General features: G+C 47.5%; 1 protein-coding gene across 1 annotated transcript in view; it reads left to right on the top strand.

Moving 5' to 3' along the window:
• RERE (arginine-glutamic acid dipeptide repeats) overlaps positions 1 to 16,289 on the top strand; it is a 203,985-nt gene that overhangs the window by 147,892 nt on the left and 39,804 nt on the right. Inside the window, 1 exon segment of the mRNA XM_026715844.2 lies at positions 4,486 to 4,584. Coding sequence (XP_026571629.2) covers positions 4,486 to 4,584 — 99 coding nt within the window.

Below are 16,289 nucleotides of genomic sequence, written 5' to 3'. Positions count from 1 at the left end.
GTTTCTCTACCTTTGCCTGTCCTTTATCCTTTAGGGGAGGGGCAGTTCACCTCCTAGCCTTGCTCCCAAGTCGCTCCTTTTGTTTCAGCTGCTCTTGCCTTCTGGCAGCTCTGTGCATACGCGCACTGAAAACAGGGTCCCCTTGTTCCTCTGCCTCACTGCTCCCAGACGCCAGAGGCTCTGGAGTCAGAGGCCTCATCTCCACATCAGACGCAGGACCCTCGTCCGAGTCCTCTCCAGACCCCCGGACTGGTCCCCCGTTGTCCAACTCCACTGCCGTTTGCACCGGCTGCTGGTGAACCACAACACAGTCCTAAATCAGGGACTTCTTCTTCATCCGTTATCCATTCAGATCGACGGCTGAAGTCAGAGCCTCTGCGGATTTGAAGCAAGGACATCGCTATGCAAGGCGCCTCATCTCCCCCCCACCCTTTCTATTAAAACATCTGCAGATATTTCAAGAGGCAGGAAGAGCCTTAAGAGTTTCCCTTCCAAGATTATCAAAGGCCAGAAAATTTCAGGCCCGGTTTTGGCTTTTTAATAGCGTGACATAAAAATGCTGAATGCCGATAACACCTCGCTGGGAGATTTTCTTTTCCTTCTTTTTTTTTTTTCCCTTTTCAACAAAAAAAAATAAAAGAAAAATGAAAGAAAGCTGAAAGAATTCCCTTCTCCCCACGGATCGTTGGCCGAAAATCTTTTAATATCTTGCAGCCTTATAAATCCATTCCTTAATTAAAATTCAGTTGGCGTTTGATAGCGGCGCCTGTAATTTTACCATAGAGCGAGCCCTGGCGCTCCGGCTTCTGGTGTCCTTGATGGTCGTATTTGAAACACACCCTGCTTTTAGCGTGCCAAGATCCTAAGAGTGAAGTTGAGTGCCTGGCTCAAAATTACAGGGAGGAGGGAGGGAGCGGGAAATTAAAAACCGCAACTTTTTTTTCATGACTCAGATATGCAACCTGTGCAAAACATGCAGATATGCAGGAAGTGCAAAACAGGGCCAGTTTTCGGCCTGCAAAGCTTGCGGAAGCCTTCCTCGAGGTTTTGGGAGGCCGAAAAAGGCCTCAAACTGGCCAAAAACCAGCTGTGAGGGGCGCGCATGCGCAGTGAAGTAAGTTTGCCTGCAGCTCACATGCCAGCACAAATGGCTCTGCGTGCCACCTGTGGCATGCGTGCCATATATGGGTTCACCATCATGGGACTTGATGAAACTTAGCTTAACATCAGTAACAGCTAGAGGACAATCTTTGGACAATCGCTTAAATATGTGGCCCAAAAAGCCAATGCAATCCTAAGCTGCATTAACAGAGGGATGAAATCAAGATCATGTGAAGGTTTTAGTAGCTCTTTATGATGCCTTAGTAAGGCCAAACTTAATACAGCATCCAGTTTTGGTCACCGCAATATAAAAAGAAAGATACCGTGATCTTAAAAAAAGAGGATAGAACAGCAGCAAGGATGATTAAAGCCTACAAACTTTTTTTTTTAAACAAGTTTTATTGATTTTACAAACAAACAAACAAAACAAAACATCATTAAACATTAAAAACAAAAAACCTCTTTCCATTGTAGATCTTTACAAGGCAGGTAACATATTGCTTTATATCATGTACTTATAATTTATCCCATTTCCAAAAGCCTACAAACTTGATATTTGGCATGCATGGCCCTCTTGGCTTCTAGGGGCTCACTAAGAAAAGATTTTTCAAAATAACCCATGAGAGCATTAATATTTCATATATTATTATTATTATTATTAACACGCTCTGATGCTCAGGAGTTCCACTCCCCCTCCCCACCTGAAAAGAAATCTGTTCCAAATGCAAAACACAAGCAGAGGATTTTCAGTTTCACACCACCAAGCAGCTTTAGGACAGAACAGTTGAGCTAAGCCACACCCAGGCTCCTTGCTGTCTCGTTCTTGCTCACACAGCAAATACAGCTTCAGTTTTAAACAGCCCTCTACTCTTTCACACACGGAGAGGATGCTGGTAGGCAGAGGCAGAATTTTTTTCCCCCTTATTTTCCTCCACCAAAACTAAGCCCGACCACAGAGTTTTGGAGTGAAGCACGGGGATCGAGCTAGTTCCTTCCTTCCTTCCTTCCTTCCTTCCTTCCTTCCTTCCTTCCTTCCTTCCTTCCTTCCTTCCTTCCTCTCCTTCCTTCCTTCATCTCCTTCCTTCCTTCCTTCATCTCCTTCCTTCCTCCATCTCCTTCCTTCCTTCATTTCAATTCCTTCCTTCCTTCCTTCCTTCCTTCCTTCCTTCCTTCCTTCCTTCAATCTTCCTTCCTTCCTTCCTTCCTTCCTTCCTTCCTTCCTTCCTTCCTTCCTTCCTCCATCTCCTTCCTTCCTTCATTTCAATCTCCTTCCTTCCTTCCTTCCTTCCTTCCTTCCTTCCTTCCTTCCTACCTACCTACCTACCTACCTACCTACCTACCTACCTACCTACCCTCCTTCCCTCTCTCCCTCCCTCGCCAACCAGCCTTCTGAGATCCTGCCCAGGTCCTTAACGGACTCCCCATTATTTCCTATCTCTCTCTCTCCCCCCCACTCCCAAAAAGTCATCCAGCCAGATGCTTTCAAGCCAGGCTGGTAATGGCCAGTGGCCCCCACCTACACAGCCATGGTTCCAACCTGGAAAGGTCGCCAGGGAAAACAGGGGCCTTTAAATTAAGCTACAAATTACAAGCCAAGGACGATATTTTGACGCTTGCCCGAGCTGGCAGTGTCAGGAGTGCTTGGTGGGGGGGGCGTAATTGCCTCCTCTCACACAAGCACACACACACAGACACACACACCCCTTGTGCAAGTGATGCTAATAAGGCATGCGAGGGGGCAGCACCTCTTTTAAGTCCTCTTGTGGGATAAATGAGGGTGAATAGAGGAAGAAACAAACCCCAGCGTGTAAAACAGGTCGTGTGAGCCCCGCCGTCCTCTCTCCTTCCTTCCCTGCCTTCAGCCACAGGGAGATTAAAGCAGGCTGTGCTTTCACTTGAGCCCTTCAGGAAAGCAAAACTGGCACATCACAACAAGCCTTGACAGTCTCAAAATATTGATTTTTAATTTTTTGTGTATTCTCTTGCTCCCTCTCTCCCTCTCTTTCTTTCCAAGCCTCCGTTTTTTTTAAGCTGGGGGGTGGTGGAAAGGAGAAGGGTGCAACAAGCCATGTCTTTTAATGTTCCTTTGGTCCATGCGCCTAATTGGCACATCTTTAAAAAAAAGGAAAAAAAAGACACTTCCCACTTCTCTTCCTCGTTCTCTTTCCCTGCTTCTCTGAGCGATGGGCTCCGGAGTCTGCTTCCACTTTAAGCTGCCTTGATTCACGAGGGGGACGAACGGTTGGTTAAGTTTCATTGGAGCCTATGCTGCCAACTCAACCCGTTCTGGTTCGTTTTACGGCCCCACGGGCATCGTACTTAGGAAATGGGATAATTCACCAAGCGATGGAGAAGGGTTACCGATAAGTCGTGGGAATGGCAGAGGGGGTAAGGGGCTCCTTTTTCAGGCAGACAACACCCAAGAAGATGGGCTCAAGATCCAGGTGGATCCTGACAGACTAGAACATTGGATCCTATGCAACAAAATGAAATTCAGTGTAGAGGAAAGGAAAGTCCTACATTTAGGCAAGAAAAACCAAAAGGGCACATATAGACCGGGTGAAACCCGGCTCAATAGCAGTAACTGTGAGAGGGATCTTGGAGTCTTAGTGGACAACCAGCTAAATAGGAGCCAGCCGTGTCCAGCAGCAGCCAAAAAAGCCAACGCAATCCCAAGTTGCATTAACAGAGGGATACAATCAAGATTGAGGTACTAATGCCGCTCTATAAAGCCTTAGTAAGACCACACCTAGAGTACTGCATCCAGTTTTGGTCATTACACTTTAAAAAAGATGTTGAGAATCTAGAAAGAGTGTGGAGAAAGGCAACCAGGATGATTAGAGGACTAAAACACATGAAGAACGGTTGCAGGAACTGGGCCTGGCTAGTCTAGGGAAGAGAAGGACCAGGGGAGACAGGAGAGCAGCCTTCCAATATTTGAGGGGCTGCCCCAGAGAGGAGGAAGGGGGTCAAGCTATTTTCCAAAGCACCCGAAGGCCAGACAAGGAATAATGGATGGAAACTGACCAAGGAGAGATTCAACCTGGAAATAAGGAGGAATTTTCTGACAGTGAGAACAATCAACCCATGGAACAGAAGTTGCCCTTGGAAGTTATGGGCACTTCATCACTTGAGACCTTCAAGAAGAGACTGGACTGCCATTTGTCAGAAATGGGTGTAGGGTCTCCTGCTTGGGCAGAAGGTTGGACTAGATGACCAACAAGGTCCCTTCCAGCTCTGATTATCTGTTAACGTGGGAAGAATCGGGGAATGTTTTGTTTTGGCCCTGAGCTGCTAAGCTTTCCGCTTTGGTTCTCTTTCGGAAAATGGTGTCATGTTCTCTCTAGCGTTGTTTGAGCCTCTTTTCTCTCTTGCTCCTTGCAGCTACACGAGAGTAACTACGACGCCGGGAAGGCCCTCCAGCGCCTGGTGAGGAAGCCCGTCCCCAAACTGATCGAAAAGTGCTGGACGGAAGACGAAGTGGTGAGAAAGGCTTGGGGTTTGGGGGGGGGTGGTGATGGCGGGGAACGACTCTTGGTCGGGCTCCGCTTAAAATCTCTCATCGCTTTTGCGTAGATGCTTCACTTTGGAAAGTGGGAAGAGACGGGGGTGTCTCTTACGCAGCCGGCTTCTCTCAGCGGCCAGGTTCCCCCCTTACAAGTGTGATGACCCAAAGGGGCGTGGCACAAAGGCAACCCAGTCAAATAATCCGTCGGAGTCCCTTTATTAGCTCCAACTTTGCCCCCAGTGTCCTGGTTACCTTCTGGGCTGGAGAAAAAAAACTCTCCCAGGAACAGCCTTTGGCTGCAGAGAGAATCAAGTCCAAAACATGGTCAACAAAAACTGTAACTTAAAGTCCAATCAAAGCAAGGTGAGGTCATTAGTCATTGTAATGCAAAATGTACATCACCGAACCGGTAGTAACACCAGTTGAATGTTTGCAACATCCCCGTGGTCATGTTATCACTTGGCAACTGCGAGAAGAAGCTAAACGCCTTCAGAGAAAAACGAGGAAGTCCGGTTGCCTCTTGAGAAAAACGGATTCAGTGTCCCTTGTGACAAGCCAACTCAATAGGGAAGCCAGATGCACCTTTAACAACCCTGTCAGACTCCCTTAACAAACATGGCAAGGAAGGTCATAAAACGAGGCAAAATTCACCTAGTGGTGTTGGCCCAGGGACAGAAACCTTGGGATCGGTTGTGTGTTCCAGTCGGAAGCTTAAAAGAAATCTTGACTCTTGCAATATTCCATCTTTTTAAACCTTGAGCCTGCTTTTTGGGGGGTGTGGGTGTGTGTGACAGGGGGCTCCCCAGTTGGAATGAAACAAACTAGGTTCCCACCGCCGTTTCATACATCTGCTCCAGTCCAATACTTGACAACGATAAAACTTAAATCTGGCCGTATTGGTGCGTTTGCAAGCTCATAAATGTTAACGCGCCTTCCCAACACCCGGCTCCGATTGGAAGCCGCGTTTGTCAATCTAAATAAAAACCAGTTCATTTCTCACCCCACCCCACCTCCTGGATCTGAGACATTTGTGCTCCGTGCCTTCCATCGCCTGTGCATTTGGACACACGCAGTGAGAGAGAGAGAGAGAGAGAGAACAGGGGGGTCATTTCCCCCTTTTCAGCCATGGGATGATAGATCCAAGATTAATCAAGGTTGCAAAATTTGGCCGTTCGAGCAACACGTTGCCTCTGGTCTTTTCAAGGGTGCATTTCTCTCTTTTTTAAATTTTTTTATTTTTTTTCTATTTCACTGAGATTATTGCTCGAGCTTTCGGCCCTTCGGCCGTGGATTTCTTAGTCTCGGTGGTGGGGAAAAATGTGGAAGTGTGCGTTCTCTTTCTCCTCTTCCCCCCCCTCCTCTCCCCCCCACCCCCCCAGCAATTGGCTCCATCCACCAAAAAAAGGAGACCAGTCCCAGAATCCTTTGTAGTTTCTAAGCAACGGAGCGAAGTTTGTTTTAGCTGGCTGGGCGGGCAAAAGCAAAGCACATTTTGTTCCTTCTGTGTGCGGAAACACCGAAGGACGTGCGGCTTCAAAACACCAAATTTAAACAAACCCGCAGCGCAGATAGCAGGAGGCTGAAAGTGGCGGGGGGGGGGGGGAGAGATTTATTTATTAATTTATTTCTCTCTGGGTGAGTTTTAATAGCTCCCGTTCTTGGCCTGTCCCCTTCCTTATTCCATATCATCTGAGCACGGATGTCAAATCTTCAGGCTTGGCTTAAAGAATTCTTGTCCTGCACCCAGTACTGGGAATGTCTTATATCTGGGACTAGCTTGATACCCGTGGTTTGCTACGAAACTATGTGGTTGGGCTTAGTTTTTTGGGAGGAAAATAAAGAGGTGGGGGGCAAATCTGCCTCTGCCTACCAGCACCCATCAATATTCATCTGGCTAGCGTTCTGTCAGTGTATGAGAGAGTTGAGGGCTGTTTGGAAACTGAAGCAGTATTTGCTGTGAGAGCAAGAAGGAGACAGCAAGGAGCCTGGGCGTGGGTTAGCTCAACTGTTCTGTCCTAAAGCTGATGCTGCTGTGAAACTAAAACTGAAACTCTTCTCCTCTGCTTGTGTTTTGCATTTGGAACAGATTTCTTTTCAGGTGGGGAGGGGGAGTAGAACTCCTTAGCATCAGAGCGTGTTAGTAATAATAATAATATACGAAATAATAACGCTCTGATGGTCATTTTGAAAAATCCTTTCTTAGTGAGCCCCTAGAAGCCAAGACTTGGAGGAACATACGTGCCAAATTTCCAAGTTTGTAGGCTTTACAGTTCTGGAGGTTTTGTGATAATGCCTGAGTGGCATTTCGCTTTTAGATAGATTGTAGGAGTTATTACAGGCCTACAGCCTCGTATTCAGAAGAAAGGCATCCATTCTTAGTGAAATAGTGCCCTGACATGTCTTACTCCATTACACACGGAGGATCTTTACGCCCACTTCTTTCAAGGAGCCCGAGATGCTTTGGTGACATGGCAGCCAGCAAGCCTGAACAGACCATGATCTGAAGGGGCCCTTGGTGCTCTCCGACCTGGGTTACTTTCTTGCAGACGTTCCATTATCCAAACTCGGTAACATGACGCACTGATGACGTTACCTGGATTGGTAATGAGACGTCTGCAAGAAAACAACCCAGCTCGGAGAGCGCCAAGGACCCCACAGTCCTCCTCGTCCTTCCCCTCTCCAAAAGACCCTTCTAGCATGGATGGCATTACCTAGTTGGGTCATGAAACGTCTACAAGAAAGCCACCCAGCTCAGAGACCACCAAGGATCCCACAGTCCTCCTCCTCCTCTCCACAGGTCTGACTCCTTTCTAGCACTGATGAGGTGACCTAGTTTGGTAACGAAATGTCTGTAAGAAAACAACCCATGCCTACTGTTGGGGTCTCCAGCCAATTATAAGCTCTCTCCCCGTTCTCCGCCCTCCTTCCGCTCTCCCCTTGGGTCAGACTACATGGCCACCAGTCCTCGGCCCTTGTCTAAGAGGGCGAAGGGAAGGTCAGAAATAGGAATGAGAAGGAGTCGGAAGAGAGGTGTTTAAGCACAGAGAAGGGCCCACCTGGAAACAGCCTTGGAAAGTTGGCCACGTTCGTTGGATGGATGTGGCCATGTCCACAGACGTCTCCAGCAGCGCCTGGTGATGATGAGGATGAAGATTGGCAGCCCGGTTTTAAAACTAGGAGTAGCTGTGCCCGGAAAGCTGTTGGCACTCTGCGGCAGCAGGCAGAATTCGAATAGGGGCCATTCTGGGAAAGATCGGGGCGAAGCCAGGCTGGGATTTCTTGTGGCAATTGCAGTCATTTTGCCACAGTGGTTAAACGGATCGCTGAAAATTGTTTAAGTGAATTGTGAAATTGTTCAGCGAACCGGGCTTCCTCCCACTGATTTTCGGGTCGTCGGAAGCCAGCTGGCATGGTCTCCAATAGTGACCCTGGGAATGCAGCAGCAACCGTCGTAAGTCCATGCCAGTTGCCAAATGCCCACTATGGTTGTAAGCGTGAGGAACCGGTTGTAAGTCCCTTTTTCCCCCCAGTCCCGTTGGAATCCCAAATGTTCACTAAATGGATCGCCGTAAGGCGAGGACTACCTGCAGACGATCCCCAGTGTCCTAAGCCCAGAGAGATTTGTGGCTGATTCTTTTAAGATGCTACCCGGAATTTATTTCTGCACCATCCCCAGTCGTCTTTTTTTTGTGTGTGTGTGTGCCTTTATTTTTATTTATTTTTTTTGGTATTGGCTAAAAAAAAAAAAAAATGCCAGGAAGCTTTTCCCTTCTCCGTACCGCTCCAAGAAACCCCGCTTTTGTTGAAGGCAACGGATATCTGCTTTTGTGCAAGCGGCAGCCCCACAAATTATTATTAAGGAAGTCGTTTTAGTAATAGGTTTCCCAGCACGAGTCATAAACAGAGAGTTTAAATGTTGCTAAGAAAAGAGATTAGGCTCCTTAACTGGCTTTGAAAGGATGAGAGCCCATTATAATTACGTCTCTCTTGAAATAAGAAGCTGTTCTCGGCTTAAGAACTTCTAATTTTTAATGTAGGAAAGGCTGTTTTCCCCCCTCTCCTTTTCTCTTTAACCAGTTCTTGAATCCTCATCCTTTACGCCGAGCAGAAAAGGGCCTTGCGTTCACCTCCATCCTTCTGACAAACAGGCAGGGCGCCCCGATTTTTCTCCCCCACCCCCAGGAAAAAAATACAACCCCCAACTATCCCTGCGTCCGTGACTCCACATTTGTAATTTCCATTTCATTTCCTGTGGTGGATCCCAACCTTTTGATCTGAGCCTGCCTGACAGCAAGGCATTTTTTTTCTTTCTTTCTTTCTTTCTTTCTTTCTTTCTTTCTTTCTTTCTTTCTTTCTTTCTTTCTTTCTTTCCTTCCTTCCTTCCTTCCTTCCTTCTTTCTTTCTTTCTTTCTTTCTTTCTTTCTTTCTTTCTTTCTTTCTTTCTTTCTTTCTTTCTTTCTTTCTTTCTTTCTTTCCTCCTCCTCCTCTTCCTCCTCCTCTTCCTTCTTCTTCTTCTCCTTCTTTCCATTCTTCTTCTTCTTCTTCTCCTTCTCCTTCTCCTTCTCCTTCTCCTTCTCCTTCTCCTTCTCCTTCTCCTTCTCCTTCTCCTCCTCCTCCTCCTCTTCAGAGCAAGGACTCAGATGAGGGGCCTGCGTGTGATGCAGGGATGGGGCCAGGACCATCAGGGAGTGGAGTGCTGCCTTCGGAGCTTGTGGAGGCCGGCAGCAGTGATGAAGAGTTCCCCGAGGAGCCTGTGGCCAGTGCGTATGCGCGCAGGGCTGCTCGAAGGAAAGAGCAGCTGCAGCAGCACGGGCGACTCGGGAGTAAGGCTGCAAGGTAATGGCCCCTCCCATAAGGGATAAAAGCCAGCTGAGAAACCGGAGTTCTTTGCAGGAAGCAAAGACGTCTTTGCACTCAAGCCTGTTGGACATTAGGAATATCTGAGTTGGTGTTTGGAGACTCTTTGATTTATTATTTGGGAACTTTATCTGGTGTTCTTGGCAGACTTGCGAAAACTTGGCAAGGCTCTTCCTTATCGGAGCTAATTAGTTGGAAGCGGCGTTTTTACCGGTGATGAAACAGGATTCGTAAATGAAACAGTAAAAGGTTGTGCTGGTACCTTCGTCTTGTGTTTACTCTCGTGGAGCCAGGTTTGGGTCAGAACAGTAGGCCTCTCCACATGTAGGGCGGCACGTTTCGAGCCGCCCAGGGATGGGTAACAGAGCTTGGGACATTAATGATGATCTGGTGGAACAGAAAGTTTCCCAGGACCATTGAGAAGATGTCGGCTTGTAGCCAGCGAAGAACCTAGGATGAAGCGGGTAATCTCCGACCCATTTTCTCAAGGTAGATTGTTCCATTTTGCTCAACTCTGGGAAGGCATACTGAGCCACCGCGCAGTGGTTAGAGTGCCTGTACTGCAGGCTGCTTCTGCTGACTGTCGGCTGCCTGCAGTTTGGCAGTTCGAATCCCACCAGGTTGAATTCAGCCATCCATCCTGGGTCAAACGAGGAGCCAGATTGTTGGGGGAAAGAGGCTGACTCTGTAAACCGCTTAGAGAGGGCTGTGAAGCACTGTGAAGCGGAATATAAGTCTAGAGAGGGCAGTAAAACACTGTGAAGTGGTATATCAGTGCTATTGCTATTTTCCTTCCTTCCTTCCTTCCTTCCTTCCTTCCTTCCTTCCTTCCTTCCTTCCTTCCTTCCTTCCTTCCTTCCTTCCTTCCTTCCTTCCTTCCTTCCTTCCTTCCTTCCGTAAAGCACTGTGAAGCGGCATATAGATCTTAAGTCTTACGCCCAAAAAGCCAACCCAGTCCTAGGCTGCATCAACAGAGGGATAGAATCAAGATCACGTGAAGTGTTGATACCCACTTTATAACGCCTTGGTAAGGCTACACTTGCAATTATGCATCCAGTTTTGGTCGCCACAGTGTAAAAAAGATGTTGAGACTCTGGAAAGAGTGCAGAGAAGAGCAACCAAGAGGATTAGGGGACTGGAGGATAAAACGTATAAAGAATAATTGCTGGAACTGGGTATGTTTAGTCTGATGAAAAGAAGGACATGGGGAGACAGGATAGCAGTGTTTCAATATTTGAGGAGCTGCCCCAAAGAAGAGGGAGTCAAGCTATTCTCCAAAGCACAAGAGGGCAGGACAAGGAGCAACGGATGGAAACTAATCAAGGAGAGAAGCAACTTAGAACCAAGGAGGAATTTCCTACCAGGAGGAACAGTGAATCAGTGGAACAACCTGCCTCAGGAAGCTGTAAATGCTCCAACCCTGGAAGTTTTTAAAAAGATGTTGGATAACCCTTTGCCTGAAGTGGTGTAGGGTTTCCTACCAGGCAGGGGGTTGGACTAGAAGACCTCCAAGGTCCCTTCCAACTCTGTTATTCTACTCTATTCTAAAGTGCTACTGCTATATAAAGAGCTGCAATCTTCAACCCATGGGCTTGGGAATTCCTCTTCCTTGGATTCATAGGATGATGGTCTTCTGAGTACACCCACCTGACATCGCGAAAAGTGTGGAGATTCCAAGAAAACTGGACCACGGAGAAAAGATGCCGGTGACTTTTTGGGATCTCGTGAGGTCCAAAAGACGGGCGGCCCATATTTTTCCCCCTCTCCTCTCTTCGGATCCAGATTTCTGTGCTTCTCCTGTTCCATTTGGCTTCTTGGCTGCTGGGTATCCGTTGCCATTTCTCATCCCCGTTGAGGTGGATCATCTTGCTTACAGGCACTGCTGGGTGATATTGGTCACACCAGAGCTTCTGCATTTAAGAATAGCCAGCCCAGCCTCTCTCTCTCTCTCTCCCCACGATTTTTCCTCTTGGCCGGCTCGGAATAATTTCAGCCTCTCAAATCCCACGTTTCAAGTTATGAATTGGAATCAGGGAAGCGTGCAAAAGCGGCTGGAAAAGAGTCATATTGACAGAATAGGGTGTTGGGTTCGGTTTTTTTTTTCCCCTTCCCCCGTTCCTCTGACGCTTCCATTTCAAGACGTTGTTTCGGAAATGAGCTTCTTTCCTAAACGAAAAGAGCAAAGCCAGACTGGGACTTTTTTTTAGGAGCTGAGAAACTCGTGTGAGTTGCCTTGGGAGGAACGCACGGTTGAAAAAACCCCAAAGACAAAAGAGTTTTTTTTTTTTTTCCAGTTAACCTGCAAGTTGGGACAAATCCTGTGTAGGCCTTAAAGATGCTCTGATGAAGCCCAGAAAAATCCGCTGCAATTTGTCTTCTCCGCGGCGATGGCCTCGAAGTTTTCGCTCGTTTGTCGAGAGTTCTTTATACATTTCTTTTTGGGAGCGGGTTTTTTTTTTTTTTTTAAACGGTTGGTTTTAAGTTGGGTTATAAGAAAGAGCCCCTTATTTTTTATTTTTTTTACTTTATTTTACTGTTGGGTTTTGCTCAAGGACAAGCCGGTTTGTTTTCTTCCAGCGGTTTGCTGGGATTTGGATCGCATCCCATGTTTTCTTCCAGAGCAAAATTCATGCAGCGTCTCTCAAGGTTACGGCCAACATCCATAACTTGTCTGTGAACTGTTTTGAACGCACAGGGTCCCAATCCTGAAATGCAGCGTTTCTGGTTGTTAACCAAGAAGCCAAATAATTGTAAAACTACCCATGGATCTGGTGATCCCTCTTCTTCTCCTCCTCCTCTCCTCTTCTTTCGCTTTCTTTTCCTTCCCTTCCTCCTCTCTATTCTCCCTCCTCCTCTCCCTCCTTCGTTTTCTCTCCCTCCTCCTTTTTTTCCTCTTCCTCTTCCGTTCCTCTTTCCTTCTCCCCCTCTTCTTCCACCTCCTCCCTCTTCTCCTCCTTCCTCTTCCTCTCCTTTTTCTCTTCTCCACCTTCTTTCTCTTTCTTCTCCTTCCTTCCTTCTCCCCCTCCTCTTCCTTCTGTGTCTTCTCCTTCTTCCTCCTCTCTTCCTCCTCCTCCTTCCCCTGTTCTCTTCCTCCTCCTCCCCTCTTCTCCTTCTTCCTCCTCCTCTCCTCTTTCTCTTCTCCACCTCCTCCTTCTCTTTCTTCTTCCTCCTCTCTCCTCCTCTTCCTCTTCCTCCTTTCTTCTCCTCCTTAACTCGGGGGGTGGTGGTGGTTATATGAATGCAACAACCTGTCTACTTCTTGCTGGTAGGTTGAATTCTTCTCCTGAACAGCTTTCTCCTTGAGAGTAGCTGACAGTACATTAGAAAAGTCTCACTTCATCGAGGTCTTGGATAAGTTGTTGTTGAGATTTTGAGACAGAAGAAGTTCCCTTCAGGGATATGCCATGGCCTTCAAGGAACAGACCTCAAAAAGTCAATAACAAACGTGCAACTTTTGAGAGTGCAGAGTTGGGTAGAGACAGGGGGGGGAAAAGGAGCTATTTAAAGACTTGGGGAAGCCTTGGAAATTAGCAAGTAATGGTATTCAGACCACCAAGAGAATTTGGACCTTGGGTTTTGCTCCCCATTGACCGAAACAATGGACCTTCATTCTCTCACGGCGGACGTCACTGAGAAAAGCACAGAGGATCTCCTGTCAGTGTTTGAAGCGGCCTCTCCTGGTTGCTGTGAGGCAGAAGCAAACTCGCTTGGAGTTGTCTGTCGCCACTTTTGCATCTTCCTGCCCCAGCTGTGACATGGCCGCCCTGTTGGACTCGGCCCATTCATTGACTGTTGCGGTTCTGGCGTCTTTGGGACGCTAACTTGGATGTGACTTAACACTGGTGGAAGATGATGGATGCATCTCTTCCTTTTGATCTTTGAGGATCTTTCCCCCTTGACCCTGGTCTTTCCCCCCACCCCCTGGATGTGACTTCTCCAATAGGACACATCCGTCTCCAAGAGTCATCCATCATGCTCTCCAATAACCTTCTTATGCTCCGACAATTTTGGGCTGCCGAGTTGATTATCTAGGCAGTTCAAGAATGCCCCTGCTCCCTTTTTTCTGACCAAAGGAGTATCTTTGTAGTTGACACCGGTTCTATAGAACCAGGTAGAATCCCACCCCTGGTTGAAGGCCAGTAGAAGACCCTCCCGTGCAGGAGGACACCATCAGCTGAAGACCAATGAGCAGAAATCATAGCCTGGAAGCCAAGGGAGAAGAAAGCGGAGTGAATATCTGTTGCTTGGAAAATCTGGCGGTGGGACAGCTGCTCCGTCTGAAATCCAGCTTTCGCTCCACACATGTTTCTTATTCCTCCAGCTTCTATACTTAGCACTTTCTCCGCCGTCCCGTCCTTCTGCTTCCGTAAATCTCGTTTTGAAGTTTCCATCTCTGAGGATCAAAACGTAGCTGCATGAAGCAATGCACTTATCCGGTTTGCGGGGAACATAAAACCCGCAGAGCAGGGCGATCTAATATATCATCTTAAAGGGGAGGTTTGAAAAAAAAATAATAATCTGATTTTATTTTAGAATGGCTCGGCGGTCGAGTCACGATAGCAGATCTTGGCGGCTCCTGGATGACTGCAGTGTGCAGCGTTCGCTGGCGTTGATACCGGATCGCTCCACATTTAAGCCCGGAGTTGTGCGCGTGTGCTTCTTCCGTGCTAAGAAAAGATTTAAGTGGGATCTTAAAAAATAAAAAAAATAAAAAGCTTCATCGGGCATGGATTATTTTCCTGCATTTGGCAACTTTAACGGCGCTCAGCTTTCGGCGTATTCTCAGACTGCTGAGCCCTGGGGAAAATATTTATATTTTTGGCGAGCAGGTGGGGAATTGATATGATTTGAGAGCAAATGGACTTTTGCTATCGCCTTATCTCCGTTCCTTTGTCAGGTGGCTTTTAAAGCACCTATTTCTTCGGCTCGCTTAATGGGAGTCAAGATTTATTCCTAAGCGATTCAACAGGGGAACCGTACAAAATTTGGACCAATGCTTCCATTGAGGGAGGGGGGAAGGGGGTGGAGAGAGGAACCAAGAAGCGAACCAACAATGCCCTTCTTGTCTTAATCTCTTAGTCTTATCTGCGTAAGTCTTTCTTGCTGGGCGCGGGGTTAGGTTATCCTCAGATGCCACCTTGTAAGGCTATTAGTTCCTGTCCTTTGGCAGCTCCCGAGGGTGGGAGACTCCTAAAGCCACAGCCCACAGCCCCTACCACATTCAGTTGGGTTTACTCCCGAGGAAGTACCTGCAGAAGGTTGCAACCTCCTTTAAAAAGAGGAAGGACGAGAGCAGGCATCTGGTGCCCCCTCCCCCGGCACAAAATGCATGCCTGGCTTTTTTTGTGTGTGGGGGGGATCCTGCTTTGGGGGATCTTGGTTAGTGTTAGTCTCCATGCCCGCCCCCCCCAAAAGCAAAGGACAAGAGAGAAACCCTGGTTTGCAGTCTCTTGGCTTGTTTGTCAGCGCTTCTCCGATTTCCCCTGGCGCCCGTTGCCTGGCAACCCGGGGCCGGAGCCATCGCGCACACAAGGTTGGCGGGTGATGGATAGCCGGGGACCGAAGCTGGCAGGAAATGCAGGGCTTTATTGGGGGGGGAGGACTGGCCTTGGCCGGGGCCGTGGGCAGATGTGGTGGGGAATGCGGGAAGAGACGTTAATCCGGCTCAGCTGTTGGAGAGGAAGATTAAAGGCTCTGCATTTGGAGGGAGGGTTAAAAGAGGTTGGTGTGTGTGTGTGTGTGTGCTGTGTGTGGGGTTGCACGGGGCCAAACCGCGTAGCTTGGAAAGAGTCCCATCTGGCCCAGAGCGTTCCTTGTTCAGATGCCTTGCAGGGGAGTAACTGTTGCGACTTGCGTAATAAATAAATAAAAAATAGCTTTCTGCTGCGATGCTGTAGCGCAGGAGTGTTGAGCCTTGCTGACTTTGAGGCCTGTGGACTTCGAACTCCCAGAATTCCCCAGTTAGTCTTTGCCTCCTTCCTAGGGCTGAGAGAGAAGGGCTGGCCTAAGGTCATCCAGCTGGCTTTGTGCCTAAAGTTTGCATTAGAACTCCTAGTTGGCTGCCTTAACCACTCTACCACTCTACCACCCAACTAAAAAGTTAAGAGGAGCCCTATCTATATCTTTCTATCTATATCCATTATTTCTATATCTATCCATCCATTCATCATTTTTATCCTTATCTATCCATCCATCCATCCATCTATCTATCCATCCATCCATCATCCATCATTTTTCTTCTATCTATCTCTCTCTATCTATCTATCTATCTATCTATCTATCTATCTATCTATCTATCTTTCTATCTATCTATCAGCAGCGTATCTATCACCTGTTTTTCTATATTCAGTTTATTGACTGTGCATATCTATATCTATCTATAATTATCCATCATCCTTTATTTTTCTCCAACACATCTATATCTATGATCTGTCCATCCATCATCCCATTTTTTTTCCAACACAGCTGCTCTTTCTGTTTCTCTCTCTCCTTCTCTTTCTCCTTCTCTCCCCGTTACTCTTTTTCTCCTTCTTTCTCTCTCTTTCTCCTCTCTCTCTCTCCCACTCTGTTGCTCTCTGTTTCTCCTTCTCTCTCTCTCTCCTATATATATAGTTGGGTGTCCTGGTTCACACATCCAGCTAATGCAAGCTGTGCTTTGCAGAGTCCGTCATTCCAGCATTTATATCCTCTTTTATCTCCTTTTTATACAGCCCCCGGGCGGTGTAATGGAATTCCCCCCGTCCCCCAACAGTGTCCCTAAAATGCCTGATCGGGTCTTAAAGCCATTTCCCTAAAGGAATCACCCACCAAGGGCTGCCCTCAA

This window comes from Pseudonaja textilis, chromosome 18 (genome assembly GCF_049901715.1).
Source record: "Pseudonaja textilis isolate UNSWEBS1 chromosome 18, rPseTex1.2, whole genome shotgun sequence".
In the NCBI taxonomy this organism is placed as follows: Eukaryota; Metazoa; Chordata; class Lepidosauria; order Squamata; family Elapidae; genus Pseudonaja; species Pseudonaja textilis.
This window is presented reverse-complemented; position numbering and strand designations above follow the sequence as displayed.